The 16,287-nt window shown below is 35.3% G+C and overlaps 1 protein-coding gene across 3 annotated transcripts in view; it reads left to right on the plus strand.

The window, feature by feature from the left end:
- Positions 1–278: 278 nt before the first annotated feature.
- Positions 279–16,287, plus strand: part of sec23a (Sec23 homolog A, coat complex II component) — a 55,155-nt gene continuing 39,146 nt past the window's right edge. For 2 of the 3 annotated variants that reach the window (XM_087288880.1, XM_087288879.1), the window contains exons 1-12: positions 279–349; positions 3,218–3,453; positions 3,640–3,697; positions 4,865–4,951; positions 5,248–5,484; positions 5,920–5,999; positions 7,998–8,142; positions 10,762–10,920; positions 11,768–11,883; positions 13,211–13,334; positions 13,426–13,506; positions 13,593–13,682. In XM_087288880.1, the coding sequence (XP_087145006.1) occupies positions 3,233–3,453; positions 3,640–3,697; positions 4,865–4,951; positions 5,248–5,484; positions 5,920–5,999; positions 7,998–8,142; positions 10,762–10,920; positions 11,768–11,883; positions 13,211–13,334; positions 13,426–13,506; positions 13,593–13,682 (1,398 nt within the window). In that variant the 5' untranslated portion in view covers positions 279–349; positions 3,218–3,232. 3 annotated transcript variants of the gene reach the window in all.

Consider the following 16,287-nt stretch of genomic DNA (forward strand, 5'->3'; position numbering starts at 1 on the left):
AATTAATTTCTGATCTTTTTAAATATATTTTACATCTAACTATTCAGAATTACTAAACAGATCCAAATAAAGTATTTTACGAGTGTTTAAAAGACTTAAAGCAAACAATTTAATATATTTTAAATATTAATAAATTAATATTTAAAAATTCACAGAATTAAACTAGATATGATTTGCATTTAGATGAAGCGTTACTTTTATAGCAGACAACAAAATGAGTGCGGGACTCTTGACGTGGCACCGACTCCATGTTGAGCTGCTACGTCATTAGCTCGGGCACTCGCTTCTGCTCGTGAGCGCGCTGTCACTGACTGGGAGTCTCTGAGGAGACACAAAATCAAGGATTCAGGTACGTCTAAACTCAACTTTCTCTCAACAGACATCGGCTATTGAACCCTGCATTAGTGATCCGGTCAATGAGGAGGATTTTCAAACCTTAGCTGGACCGTAGTTCAAGAAATGGAGGGTTTAAAGGGCATTTAGCTTTAAGTCAGTGTTGACTGGAAGCATCATGTCTACGTAACATCAACAAGCAGGTCATCGGAGCGGTTGTTCACTGAATTGTTTGATGGGATCAGATCTTTATATAGTGATTATAGGCACTTAAGTTGTTTTAATGTTGATATACGTGAATGTTTATTCCCTAAACTACCGAACTAGCTTTCTGTGGCTAATTCTGGAGGGTGGGCTAACGCCCCCAGTGGATCGCTATAGAGTGAGTAAAACTAAACTAAAAGTATTATTGACCAAACTAAAATAGCTTTCTGACCAACGTTGGCATGTGTGAGACTTAACAGACTTTTGTTTTAAAACAGTTTTGTTTTTCTCTCCTTAATAGAAATGAATGCTACATTTGCTATGATGAGCTATATAATGTTGGTTATTTACTCGAAAACTTGGCAGGCTGTTGCATTGCTTGTTTGTTGTGAAGTCAATTACTCCTCTAAGTTACAAGTGTTGTATTTCACACACTTTACTGTTTTTTATGTGTTTTTCTTCATTGGTTTGTGTTCTTCTCATCTGCACATGTGGCATTTTTGGTTCTCATCTGTAGTTAGTCTATGATAGGGACTTTCAATGAAATTTTTAAAACTAAACCCAGAAATGTGATTTTATTTACGTAGAAAGCATATTATAGGCAAGTAAAGTGTCTTCTCTAAGGTTTCAAATTACTTGTCACGATAAAAAAAAATCTAAATCAATGTTTCTTAATCAATCGGTGCAACATACACTCACCGGCCACTTTATTGGGTACACCTTACAAGTACCGGGTTGGACCCCTTTTGCCTTCAGAACTGCCTTAATCCTTCGTGGCATAGATTCAACAAGGTACTGGAAATATTCCTCAGAGATTTTAGTCAATATTGACATGATGGAGTCATGCAGTTGCTGTGGATTTGTCAGCTGCACATCCATGATGCGAATTTCCCACATCCCAAATGTGCTCTATTGGATTGAGTTCTGGTTACTGTGGAGGCCATTTGAGTACTCATTACCATGTTGGAGGAACCAGTCTAAGATGATTCACGTTTTATGACATGGCACGTTATCCTGCTGAAAATAGCCATCAGAAGATGGGTACACTGTCTTCATAAAGAGATGGACATGGTCAGCAACAATACTCGGGTGGGCTGTGGGGTTGACACAATGCTCAATTTGTTATAATGGGCCCAAAGTGTGGCAAAAAGATAGCTCTCACATCATTACACCACCACCAGCAGCCTGAACTGTTGATACAACGCAGGATGGATCCATGCTTCCATGGTGTTGACACCATATTTTGACCCTACCATCCGAATGTTGCAGCAGAAATCGAGACTCATTAGACCAGGCAACATTTTTCAAGTCATCTGTTGTCAAATTTTGGTGATCCTGTGTGAATTGTAGCCTCAGTTTCCTGTTCTTAGCTGACAGGAGTGGCACCCGGTGTGGTCTTCTGCTGCTGTAGCTCATCTGCCTCAAGGTTGGACATGTTGTGTGTTCAGAGATGCTCTTCTGCATACCTTTGTGGTAACAAGTGGTTATTTGAGTTACTGTTGCCTTTCTATCAGCTCAAACCAGTCTGGTCATTCACCTCTGACTTCAACAAGGCATTTGCGCCCACAGAACTGCCGCTCATTTTCTCTTTTTCAGACATTTTCAGGCACCAACAAGCATGCCACGTTCATAGCAACTTAGCAACCTTTCTTCCCCATTCTGATGCTCGGTTTGAACTGCAGCAGATCGTCTCTTCACCATGTCTACATGCCTAAATGCAATGAGTTGCTGCCATGTGAACGGCTGTTAAGAAATTTGTTAATGAGCAGTTGGACAGATGTACCTAATAAAGTGGCCGGCGAGTGTATATATTCATGAAAACATGGAAAAAGTAATTTAATCTTACCCTGAATTATTTAAATATATAAAAAGAATAAGTTATCATAATAAACTTTTAAACATATCACTGCCAAATAGCTAAAACATAGTAGTTTCAAGGAGATTGGTAAAGAAGACTCTTAAGGCATTACCAAACTATCCCTGTTCAAAATAAGTGTATTTTATTTGTTAATGGTCGATTTATTCATCAGAAAATTAGAAACATTCTGTTTATGAATCAATACTTTATGAAGCATCTGCCTAGACAGGATTTTTGGCATCATAATTGTGACCAAACCCAAAAAATATAAGCAGTTACTCAAAACTCAAAGGTGTAGTCATCCAAAAGTGAAAATGTACTCACTATTTGCTCACCTTTGAGTGGTTATTATAAACATTTATAACTTTCTGAAACCTGAAAACCTGTAACCACTGACATCCATAGAAGGACGTATACATTGTAAATCAATGGTTACAGATTTCCAGCTTTCTTCAGATTTACTTGAAGAGTTATTGATGACAGAACATTTTTTGGTGAACTGTCCCTTTAATATAGTAGTTTTAATATGTTTAAATCTGCAAAAGTCGCAATTAAATAAGTAAAATATCTACTAAGTATGTCTACTTAGTGAAATGTGTGCATACTTGAGTGTTTTCAGATCAGATGTTATATATCTCTTATCTCATTCCAGCATTTAATGATATGTGATGTGACATTATAGTTTGCCCTGTGTCCAAAGGGTAACACTGAATCAGACTGGGCTGGTCTGTTTCTGTATACACACACAAATACACAGATCATATCGCATGTGTTCAATACATCACTGCATGCATTTCTTTACAACTTCTGTACAACTCGCAGATTCCAGAGGGTGCGATGGCGACCTTCCAGGAGTTCATCCAGCAGAACGAGGACCGCGATGGCGTCCGTTTCAGCTGGAACGTTTGGCCGTCCAGTCGTCTGGAAGCCACGCGTATGGTTGTGCCGGTGGCCTCGCTGTTCACCCCGCTGAAAGAGCGTCCGGATCTCCCCCCCATTCAGTACGAGCCGGTGCTGTGCAGTCGGGCCACGTGCCGAGCTGTGCTCAATCCTCTGTGGTAAGTCTGAGAGATCAGAGTCAGAGTCGACAGCATAATGAGTTCACAGATGGAGGATCTGCTCCTTATCCGGGGCAGTAATTTCCAAATAAACACATTTATTATGAAAGCTGGATACATTATACGTGATGCTCTAATATTATTGTGCTTCTGTTTTTTTTCTTTTCCCACTGTTTGAACAATCAGTCAAGTGGATTACAGAGCAAAACTCTGGGCATGCAACTTCTGTTATCAGAGAAATCAGGTACAGTCATTGCTGTTCTCCAGAGTTAGAGAGCTGAGATTAACGTTTCATTGGACAGCCAGATTAATCTGTCCACAACTTTTGTAAATTAAATTAAAAAGCTAAATGTGATTGTTTTAAAAAAAATGTATTTACCCCCAAAAATAAACTATTTCCATAATTGTGATTTCACATATTGTTACTGCCCTATGTGCAATTTTATTACACATAAACAATGAATTTATACAATAAACAATGAATTTATACAATGAAATCTATATGTGACCCTGGACCACACAACCAGTCATGCATGCACGAAAGCTGAATAAATAGGGTTTCATTTGATAATATGGAATGGTTTGTCAGGATAGGACAATATTTGGCTGAGATATGGTTTCTATAAAATCTGAGGGTTAAAAAAAAATCTAAATATTGATAAAGTTGTCTACAAAATAGTTTAAATGAAGTACTTTGCAATGCATATTACTAATCAAACATTGAGTTTTGATGCCGGCGACAGTAGTGTAATGGTTAGTACGTCGACACATGCACTCCGGTGCTGACGACGACCCGAGTTTGATTCCCACCTTGCGGTCCTATGCCGATCCTTTCCCTCTCTCTGCTTTCCTGTCAATACACTCTACTGTCCTATCCATTAAAGGTAAAAATTCTGAAAAAAAATTATTAATATATATATATATATATATATATATATATATATATATATATATATATATATATATATATATATATTTTTTTTTTTATATATAATATATATTTAGCTTCATGGCAGTTAAAAAAAAAAAAAAAAAAAAAAATATATATATATATATATATATATATATATATATATATATATATATATATATATATATATATATAAAACTGCTTTTATTCCAGCCGAAATAAATCTAATAAGAATTTCTCCAGAAGAAAAAAACATTATTAGACCTTCTCTGAAAATTTCCTTGCTCTGTTAAACATCATTTGCAGAATATTTAAAAAATACAAAAAAAATCAAAGGGGGTATAACTGAATGTTGTTTTAAATAATAAAATTTAAATAGACTTTCGGATGTTTTCCATGCATAAGTAAGGTTTTTACAGCCTTAAAAAAAGTGCATTGCATTTTTTAAAGCTTTTTTTTTTTGTATTAATATTGTTAAACAATATCCCTGTGCTTTTATAGTTCCCACCAACCTATGCTGGAATATCTGAAGTCAACCAGCCTGCTGAGCTACTTCCACAGTTTTCAACTATTGAATATGTTGTCCAGGTAAAGCTATTATTTACACCTTTTCAAGGTATATAAAAAGTGAACAATAGAATTGGATAAACCATTGTATGGTCCTAAATATTGATTTAATGTGGTATATAAACATACCAAACAGCTATTAGAAATATATTAGAAATTAATAAATTATTATAGTTTACTTATTGAATTGATCTCACGTCTCAAATGTATAATATTTTAATTAACATGAAAGTTTAAAGTCTGTTTTAGCTAATGTTATAATGCTTTCTGCATTTATATTTAAACTTTGATTGAATGATTGTGTTGCTATTGAATAGCGTGGTCCACAAATGCCCCTGAACTTCCTGTATGTGGTGGACACCTGCATGGAAGATGATGATCTGCAGGCGCTGAAAGAGTCCCTTCAGATGTCGCTCAGTCTGCTGCCCCCTACTGCCCTAGTGGGCCTCATTACATTTGGACGGATGGTTCAGGTTCACGAGCTGGGCTGTGAAGGCATCTCTAAGAGCTACGTCTTCAGAGGGACCAAAGACCTCAATGCTAAGCAGCTCCAGGTAGAGATTACTGCAAATGAAGCTCATTTGAAAAGGATCGTTTACCCAAAAATGAAAATTGACTCATCCTCAAGTGGTTTCAGACTTTTGAGAGTTTATTTATTGTGTCAAACACAAAAGATGATAATTTGAAGAAAGCTGGAAACTGGTAACCATTGAGATCCATAGTATTTTTTTTTGCTTAAATGGAAGTTAATGGTGACTGAGTTGATTTTCTGATGCTTGTCTTTACATCTGAAAATCCACTGCATTAATGGCAGTTCATTCTTCAAAATATCTTCTTTTTATGCTCAACAACAACAACAAAAAGTCAAATGGGTTTTAAACAACGACTGAAGAGTGAGTAAGTTATGATGGAGTTTTCAGTTTTGGGTGAACTATCTTCAACATATCTCTTAATTTACACCGATTTTATGGTGTAAATCTTGTTTGCAGGAGATGCTTGGGTTAACTAAACCAGCTGCAGCCCAGGCAGGCCGAGGCCCACAGCAGCCTCAGGTTCCTCCATCAAACAGGTGAGCTAAACAAGCTTTTATTGCCGCCTTCCAACTTTAAAGTGCTTCTTTGAATATGTAAAGTTTTATGCAAAAGGTCTGCAATGTTTTCAAGTGCTCAATAAATAGAGTTGTCTTCCGAAAGAATGAAACAGTTTGTAACTGCATGAACTGGATAATTCTAGCTTTACTTGATGCACAAGCTACATGGGTTTGCAAACAAAGCACATAATGGAAGCCAGTGATCCTAGTTTGCTTCCTGCAATGTCTGCTTTGACCTTCAAACAGTGTAGCTGAGGTTGGTTCAAGTTATCGAATTTCAGGGTTTCTGCAGGTTTCACAAAGTCAAATTTAAGACTTTTTAAGACCATTATGGAATTTCAGACTTACAAACCAGCTCAAATGTTCACGAATAAAACGTGTTGTGGTAATGCACAATCGTTAGTGATTTGAGACATTTTATAACAGCACTCCTGCAACATTCTCTCTTGTTATTTATCTTATTTATCTTTCATTTATATCCATTATTAATAGCCTATTTAAGTGTTAAGGTAGGCCCACGTGTAATCTGCGTGCACAGAATTCCGTAGATTTCCAAACAATTCTGCAGATTTCCGCAGATTTTTAGCCCAGTGTTAATTCTGTTTATTTACTTGAGTAAATGTGTGTACTTATATTTATTCAGTTTTAAATTTATTTCAGTAATATTATTAATTAATATGAAAATGTTCATCTGATTTATGTACAATGCAGTTTGTAGTATAATATTTTCTGTCTTTTAGTAGAGATATTATATGAGAGACTTGTTTTGTTTACCAAATAAACTGAAGTGAATCTAATTACTGTTATTTCACATATTAAGGTTTTAGTTATGATACACCCAATATAATTCCACAGAAATCCGCAGATTTTTACCAAAATTCTCAGCAGAAATTGCAAAAAAACATTCGCAAATTCCGTCTGGAAAAGTTGTTTTTGTCAGTCATGCTGCTTCTCGATTCTAAGATCACATTTGTACGCATATAGACAAAAAGTCTCATCTGTAGTGACGACGAGCCGGCACTGGCAATTTCAAAATATTTTTTTATTTTGCTGCAAATTTGAATATGTGATAGAGGATGCTAATTTAAAAACAGCAGTCTTAAAAATAAAGGTGCTGAAAAGGTTATTTGTTGGTGTTGATCAGAGGTCACCAATCTCTGTCCTAGAGGGCCGGTGTCCCTGCAAGGTTTAGCTCCAACTTGCCTTAACACACCGACCTGGGTGTTTCAAGTACACCTTGATTAGCTTGTTCAGGTGTGTTTGATTAGGGTTGGAGCTAAAATCTGCAGGACACCGGACCTCCAGAAACAAGTTTGTTGATCCCTGGTGTAGATGTTTCTTTGTAGCCCCAAATGGTACATGATAGCCTCACTGTAAAAAAAAAAATAAATAAATAAAATAAATAAATAAATAAATAAAAATGTGTGTGTGTGTGTATGTATATATATATATATATATATATATGTATGTTTTATTTATTTATTTATTTTTTACATATATATATATATATATATATATATATATATATATATATATATATATATATATATATATATATATATATATATATATATATATATATATATATATACACACACATATACAGAGTTTTAGCCGGCCAAAGTGGCTAGTGAGAGTGGCTGTCTAACCCACCACATCTGAAATCTTGGCGGGTGTTAATGTAAAGCCTTGCCTGTATTCATCTGTTTGCCCCTGTGTTGACCATTGCTTGTCTGACCATTCTAGTAAACCTGCACTTGGATCCGCACCCCTATTGTCAGCGTCACTTCCCTGTTACAGTTTGTTTTACTTTGAACTTATGTAAGCTTGATGTAGCCCTTTAAAATGACATAATAGAAGCACTTTAAATCTTCACAGTATATAGATTAATGATTTCTTTGCATATTCAAGTTAATATATGCAAAAATTGAATTAAACGTTGTCATGTTTTTGTTATTTGAATATTTGTGTGCTCAGGTTTCTCCAGCCGGTGCAGAAGATAGATATGAATCTGACAGATTTGCTGGGTGAGCTGCAGAGAGACCCCTGGCCCGTCACTCAAGGAAAGCGTCCGCTGAGATCACTCGGAGTGGCTCTTTCTATTGCTGTTGGGCTCTTAGAGGTGAGGTTTTTCACAAATCAAGACTTGTGATCATTTCTTTAAAAATCTGCTGGTACTACAACTCGTTTTCCGGCAGCTGCAGCTTTACACAACCAATTTTGTTTTAGGGATGAAAAAGAAAATTCTGGATGCACCTGGCCAAAAACCAAAACTGCTTTGCAATAATTATTTATTATTTTATTCAATTATATTAAGTAATTTTGTAATTTTTTTTTTCAAATTTAGCTCAGTAACTTAAATTATACTGATTAAAAAAAAAAAACACACACACAAGCTAAGGGAGAGTGGGTGGGTAGGGATGTTGCCTCACAGCAAGAACGTCGCGGGTTCGAACCTCTGCTGGACCAGTTGGCATTTTTGTGTGGAGTTTGCATATTCGTCCCGTGTTGGCGTTGGTTTTCTCCGGGTGCTCTAGTGTACCCCACAGTCCAAAGACATGCGCTATAGGTGAATTGGGTAAGCTAAATTGTTAGTAGTGGATGTGTGAATGAGTGTGTAGATGGGTTGCAGCTGGAAGGGCATCCGCTGAGTATGCTGGATAAGTTGGTGGTTCATTCCGCTGTGGCGGCCCCTGATTAATAAACTGACTAAGCCGAATTGAAAGTGAACAAATTAATGAACACAAGCCAACAAAATAACCAGATTTTATTGACATTAAACTTTTAGGTGCATCTCTATGTTTTCCACACTTTGGTTTATAAATAAGTTTTTAAAACCATGAATTAACACCACATAGATGTATGAAAATTGTGACCAATTTATGATTTGTGACCAAATCTAAGGCTTCAGAATAGTTTTACACACTCCAAGCACACGCTCAAACATGTATATGCGTCCTAGGATGGACTTTAAACATTGATAAAGAAACTATCATGTGTAATTGCTTTTCATTCACTGTTGTTCAAAAATTAAAAGGTCCCACTTTATTTTTAGGGGCCTTAATTAATATGTACTTACACCGAAATTGATAATTAATTACAATTTACTTATTGTAAATGCATGTTTTTGCTTTGTACTTATGCTTTATCAAACTCATGCATGTAATTTCATCGGTCCCACTGTATTTTAAGTGTCGCTTATACCTGTGAACTTACACTGAACTAGATGTGTAAGTAGTATGCAACTACAGTGTATATACGCACTGGTGCATAGTATTTACTTGTGTAATACTGGTTTAACTACACACTTGTAAAAACACACTGATTAGTAGGTGTAGGTTCAAATGTCTTGTTCTTCGTCTTATGTTCAAATCTTTGGTAAACTACTCCTTTAATGTAGATTACTGATGTGATTCTGCAGTTTACCTTAAAACAACATATAAACAAGGCATTTGTATATTTCTATATACACTTATACTTTTTTTAGCAGAAGTTTGCTGTTGTTAAACAGCTGCATAAAGGCTTAGGCTTTACAGTAATTTGTGACCATTTTACACTTTATATTGAGTGGACCGTTCCTGATGATTTACCATGTAATTACACTGGTATCACAAGGTGAAACCTTCTGATGCAGCGTTTGTTCTGTTATTCTTAAATTATTAGTGTTCAGAACGTACATGGTATGCAAACAGGTGTGGAAGTGGGAAAACACCTGCAAGCATATTGTTACACAATGCACTTATGTAATTCTTGTTACAGATGTTTACTTTCTCAGTGTTGTTCCTAATGTCCTGTTACACATTTGTACTTACACATACTATTTAGTGTGTTGTTACATGTGTGTAGTTACACCAGTATTACACAAGTAAATACTACGTACCAGTGTGTTCATACACTGTAGTTACATACTACTTCCTCATCCAGTTACCATGCAAAATCACAGGTATAAACGACACTTAATATAAAGTGGGACCATTTCATCTGTTATCAATTTCTGTAGTTACATTTTATAACTACACTATTGATCCATCCCTTACATCAGGGGGGTCCAAACTCGGTCCTGGAGGGCCGATGTCCTGCAAAGTTTAGTTCCAACCCCATCAGACACACCTGGGCTAGCTAATCAAGCTCTTACTAGGCTTTTAGAAACATTTACGCAGGTGTGTTGAGGCAAGTTGGAGCTAAAATCTAGAGGGTCTGTGTCCTGGAGGACTGAGTTTGAACACCCCTGCCTTACACCATAACCCGAACCCATGCCAACTCAAGAGCATCAGAATTGTTCTGCAATAAATTATGAACACATTGTGTACATTGTTTTTATATTTTGATGAAAGTACATTGTAGTTAAGGACACTCAATATAAAGTGGGACCAGTTCATATTTTGTAATGTGAAACATTCACACATTGATCAGTTTTGCTTTGTGCTTTTTAAAGGGATAGTTCACCCAAAACTGAATATTCTGTTATCATTTACTCATCATTTGCGCTTCTTTATTCTGTTGAACACTAAAGAAAATATTTTGAAGAAAGCTGGAAACCTGTTACCCTTTGATTTCCATAATATTTGTTTAGCCTAATATGGCAGTCAGTGATTACAGGTTTTCAGCTTTCTTCAAAATATCTTCTTTAGTGTTATACAGAAGAAATAAACTCACAAAGGTTTGCAACCACTTGATGGTTTCGAATTTTTGGGTGAACTATCACTTTAATAGTTTCCTTTTGTGTACCTGTCTCTTGTAGTGCACTTTCCCCAACACTGGCGCCCGTATCATGGCTTTCATCGGTGGACCGGCCACTCAGGGTCCTGGCATGGTGGTCGGAGATGAGCTGAAAACACCTATTAGATCCTGGCATGACATCGAGAAAGACAATGCCAAGTTTATGAAGAAAGCCACTAAAGTGAGTACTCCTGTACTTGTTATCTATGACTCAGTTAGATAAAGTACCAGCATCCTGGTGTTAGCATTGAATTCAGACATCAGTTTATGATATTAAGTCAGTCAGTCTATTCTTAACCATGTGACATTTTATATATATATATATATATATAAAATATATAAAATATATAAAATATATATATATATATATATATATATATATATATATATATATATATATATATATATATATATATATAAAAGCTATTTTTTAAGCCAATTTTTGCTGACATTTAAGCATTAGACGCATTATAATGCATCATATGTATCTTAAATGGGGTATATGCACACACTTTACATTTTCAGTCAGCCACTTCAAGAGTTTTCTGTGAATTGTCATCCCAATACAGGTTTAAGATCTGATTTCTTTAAAAATTAATGATCTTCACTGCCTCATTGATATATGATATAACGAAAGGACTGCATTAAATTAAATTTTTAATGCCATCTCTTTAAAACATGGTAATGTATTTTACCCCAGCATTTTCAAAGGAGTTTCTGCGCTACTACTGATGGCACTTGTGTTAACATGGCCTTTCATCTCATTTTAAGCTTGAACAGCTAAATGAATGCTTAAGTCTATTTATCTGATTTTATTTTAGTTACATTACAAAATCATTGCTGTAAAAGAAACATTATGAAATAAAAAATAGTCACATAAACCTTTTAAGTTTACCGTTGGCTGAAAAACCCTAGCTATGCGAACCCATGACCTTAATGCTAACAGAGTCATTCTCTGCACTTTGAGATACAGGAATACAGCATTGAAGTTATTGTACACATGTAAAATAATATTTATTGCATTCTAGCACTACGAAGCTTTGGCCAATCGTGCAGCTGCCAATGGACACATCATTGATATTTATGCGTGCGCTCTGGATCAGACAGGATTACTGGAAATGAAGTGCTGCACCAACTATACAGGGTATGTGGCTCTACTTTACATTTAAATTTATAAACATATCACTGCATATCATCCTGTGTATGTGACAAATACAAATAGATTTTTTATTTTTCTAAATTTGAATTGATTTATTTGGCAGGGTTTCTTTTTTCTTTTTAAAGTGTTTATGTTAAGACTTTGGCGAATATTAAAGAATGTTGAAATCTGACATTTTTGTTTTCAGTTGTTTCAGATTAAACCTTTATAACTTTTATTTTAATTTTGAAGTTAGTGGATGAAATATATGGACCTTAAAGTCTAAACACTTCACTGATATAGCGTACAGCTAAGCACATGTGGTCAGAACACAAACGAGTAACTATAAAGAACAGATCTTAAATAAAACAAATACCTTTATAGAGATGGTATAGAAGTATATAATTTCACTCACCTGAGAAATCGAGGCAACTTGAACAGTTTGTGAGCACAATGAAGTGCACACAGCATGCTATTTCATCTGATTATTGTAGGAAATAATCCCAAAAGGCAATTGACTGTGTAAAGATAAAGAAACATTAAACAAAACAATAACATGATGCATATGCCGAGCTCAGTGGCTAATTAGCTGGAATTAGCTGAGGTGACGAGACAGCGAGCAGCGAGACCTAGCTTTCACTCAAGTGGCCACGCCCTTAATTATGCAGACCTAATATAACTTGATAAAAATGAAACGGATGAGTTATAAAAAAAATGTACCAAAGCCATCTTTCGTACCAGGTTATAAACATGTTTTTATCAGCTGTAAAAATTGAAAATTTACCACTGCAGTCAGAAATCATCTGGATTTCCTGGAGCAGCCCCCAAGGCGAGTCGATAAATTCCAGTTTTAGTTACTTCCATATTGGCTTCCCGAGGGAGAGCTCGAGGTTGCCGCTTGGTTACCACAAAGTATGCTTGGGCAGCTGTTAATATACCTGGGCGGTCCGTCCATGTGTGGGAAGCACTGACCATTTTACAAAGCATGTTGTAAACATGATGCAAATTTTGACAGATTAAAAACAGCATCACTGGTTTTTGAATAAAAGAGGAAAAGGTAAAAACCATGAGCCAAAAGATATCCCACAATTGATAATAAGTATGTGAAAATGTCTGCTCTAACAGAAAACAAGCTTATTCTGCTCAAAACAAAAAAAGAAATACACTTAGTAATATATCCACCAGGATTTTATCAATCTTTACTCATTCATTATGTTTACTTTGCAGGATTTCTATTCGTTTGTACAAAAAAGTCTCTCATTGGGTGTTTTATTAAAGGATAATTGTGCTGAATTCATACTTGAATATATTTCTCCTTCACTGTATCCGGCAGGGGTTACATGGTCATGGCGGACTCTTTCAACACCTCTTTATTCAAGCAAACGTTCCAGAGAGTTTTCACCAAGGACGTGCAGGGCTGCTTTAAAATGGCATTAGCAGGGACTCTGGAGATTAAGGTGGCTTGCTTTTCTTTTCACCAAATGTTTTGAAGGATAAGTTGACTGGATAAATTAGCTTATTATTATGGGTTTTTCCCTGTTATTTCAGACTTCTAGAGAGATCAAAATTTCTGGTGCAATCGGCCCATGCGTCTCTCTGAACGCTAAAGGACCCTGCGTGTCAGAAAATGTAAGTAAATCATCTGTTTTAAATCAGATAGGCTGTCAGAGTTGCTTTGTTGTCTTCACAGAGAATATACTGACTTCTGCTTGTAGGAAATGGGAACTGGTGGCACAAGCCAGTGGAAAATTTGTGGACTGGACCCAAATACCACCCTCGGATTCTACTTTGAGGTCGTGAATCAGGTAGATATAAGTAAAAAGGCTTGCATTGCTTTTATTTAAGAGAGAATATAATATTTGACTCACAGACACCAGTATGCAAAAAACATTTGAAAAAAATCACCCTAAATGCAGGTGGTCCACTAGGTGGCAAACTTTCTTCATACAAGACATTATTTTACTGCATTTCAGTTGAAAGCATTACTTCACTGCAGTGGCTTTATCTTTTCATCGCGTTAAGTGATTTACAAATGCTAGAATTGTTTTCAGAGTATGATTTGGGGTTGGTCTCCTCTTTATCCACTTGTTAAGTCATGAAATACTGTTTCCAGGTCCAGGCCGCTACTCATTTGAATTGAGAAAATATTCCTTTATGACCACTTTTCAGTCATATCACACATTAAAGTGAATTTTATACAAAATCATGGTGTACACTAGAGTCTCTGAACATGCTGCATAACAGACACCAATAACCTAACAATATATAAAAATATCAGATTATTAAAATATTAATATTGTGTCTGAAGGGTCTTAAAAAGTCCTAAAATGAAAAAAACTAAATTTAAAAAAAGTCTTAAATTCACTGAAATATTGTGTTGTAGGTCGTAAATCATTTTTAACAGGTCTTAATTTCCCTATGTCTAAGTAAAGCTACCCAATCACCTATAACTCATCTTAAAACTTCAGTTTTTTATATTTAAGTTTTTATTGCATAGAGAGACGATTCACAACAGCTGTTAGACATTTTTACAGCAAAATAAAATCCCTAATCAAGGAAAGAAATCCCTTTACATGATTTTCCATTAATACAAAAACTATTTTCAGAATTAACCAGGCCATTAGAAAAACTCCTTGATGTTTAGCCCTGTATAAGTCTAAAATTTCATTCTTAAAGTGTCTTAAAAAGTCTTAAATTTGACTTGAAGAAACTTGCAGAAACCCTGATTAATAATCCGTTCTGACAATCAGATATTAGGCATGGATTTACATATTGTGATCGTGATTTTTCGAAAGTATTACAGTGCTTTGTAAATGTTTTTTGCTACTATTTGTTGAGCCTCACTGTATAGTTTGAGTGTATAGAGCGCTTGGACCCGGTAACCACTTTGCGTGATGTCACATGTAAGTAGTGATAATGCATTGTGAGAATGCATGGTCTTAATTGCCATCATACATTTAGCAGGATTCATTTTTCTAGGATGGTGTAGGCTTTTAAGTTTAAAAAGCTACATACAGTAGTCAGTGGAATGCATCCCTTCTGATTGTGACATTCAAACAATGCAACATCATGCCAATTATTCAAAGTTGCAGTTAAAGTAAGAAGTTAAAGGGACAGTTCACCCAAAATGCAATAACACTACCTTCTCTGTGATGTCGTAAACACCATATTGCTTTCCGGTTCCTCTTATCTGATTGACCATGCTATTTATTTCCGTATCCTGGTAACAATCAGTACAGCGAAGAAACGGCAACATGGCGGCAACATCAAATTATAAGGCTAAAAAAAAATGTTTCTAACGTCTTGGAAGTAAACATTTACGTTTGAACAGCACGACAAAATAAAAATTTAGTGATGTTTTGCACAGTTTGCTGCCAGTTTGACAAATCAGCCACCTTTTGTTTTCCGTACTGCTCTTTTTGTTTGCATAACACTTTTATTTACAATTTTTTTAAAAGTATTTAAATTCTAGATTCACAGACTTTATTTTTAACACATTTTTTAAAATATGTGGGTAAAAAATAGCTATTAACTTCCCTTTTTTTTTGGTGGGGCCAGTGAAAATTTTGGCAGGGCAAGTAAAAATCTGAACCACTGGCCCGATCGGACCAGAAGAAAAAATCCATAGCGTTGAACCCTGTATGTAAACACACAAAAACAACATTAACATTATAGCAGATACTGTAAAAAGCTCATTCCCAGCCACTAGACATTACTGACAGGGTATTCCAGTGTCATCGAGTGGCAGAATATTGTTTACATATTGGACTGCTAAACCCTCTTAAGGCCCAAGCTGTCTTTTACATGCATTTTTATATTTCTCTTCACTATTTGGGCTTATTGGAACCTAATTAGAATAAAAACCTAAGTATCATCTTTTGATGTGATGTACTTTTAGAGAAAAATGATGTCCATATATGTGAACTCGTGGTTGGAATTTACACAAAACACCTTTTCCTGACTGTTTTTTAATGCATTATTTTTTTTTAACATGTTTTGTCTATTAGAGAGTAAAAACATCATTTTTCCTCATTTTGGACTGTTAAAAATAGGGTTTGTGATATTTTATATGCTGCAAAAGTTGCAGGATGACGCTGTATGTCTCTAACAAAATATAAAACATTTAAAGTATCTTAAATAGCCAGTTAAGAGCTCAAATGTGCTGTCCATGTATGTGGCCACTGAGCCCTAGGAGGATACAGGAGTTATTATTATGGATTATTGAAACGCACTATTAAACCACTTCACATAAATGGTTAACTATCTGCGGCAAACAAAACATAATTTCATTTTTAACAACAATTGTATTTATTATGACAGTGTTATAAACAGTTTCTCCTCAATGGGTTAAAGTAAAAGACTGTTGAGAAAAAAAAAAAAAAGAAATCCACCATTTCTCTTACTTTTATG

This window comes from Danio rerio, chromosome 17 (genome assembly GCF_052040795.2).
Source record: "Danio rerio strain M-AB ecotype USA chromosome 17, GRCz13ab, whole genome shotgun sequence".
In the NCBI taxonomy this organism is placed as follows: Eukaryota; Metazoa; Chordata; class Actinopteri; order Cypriniformes; family Danionidae; genus Danio; species Danio rerio.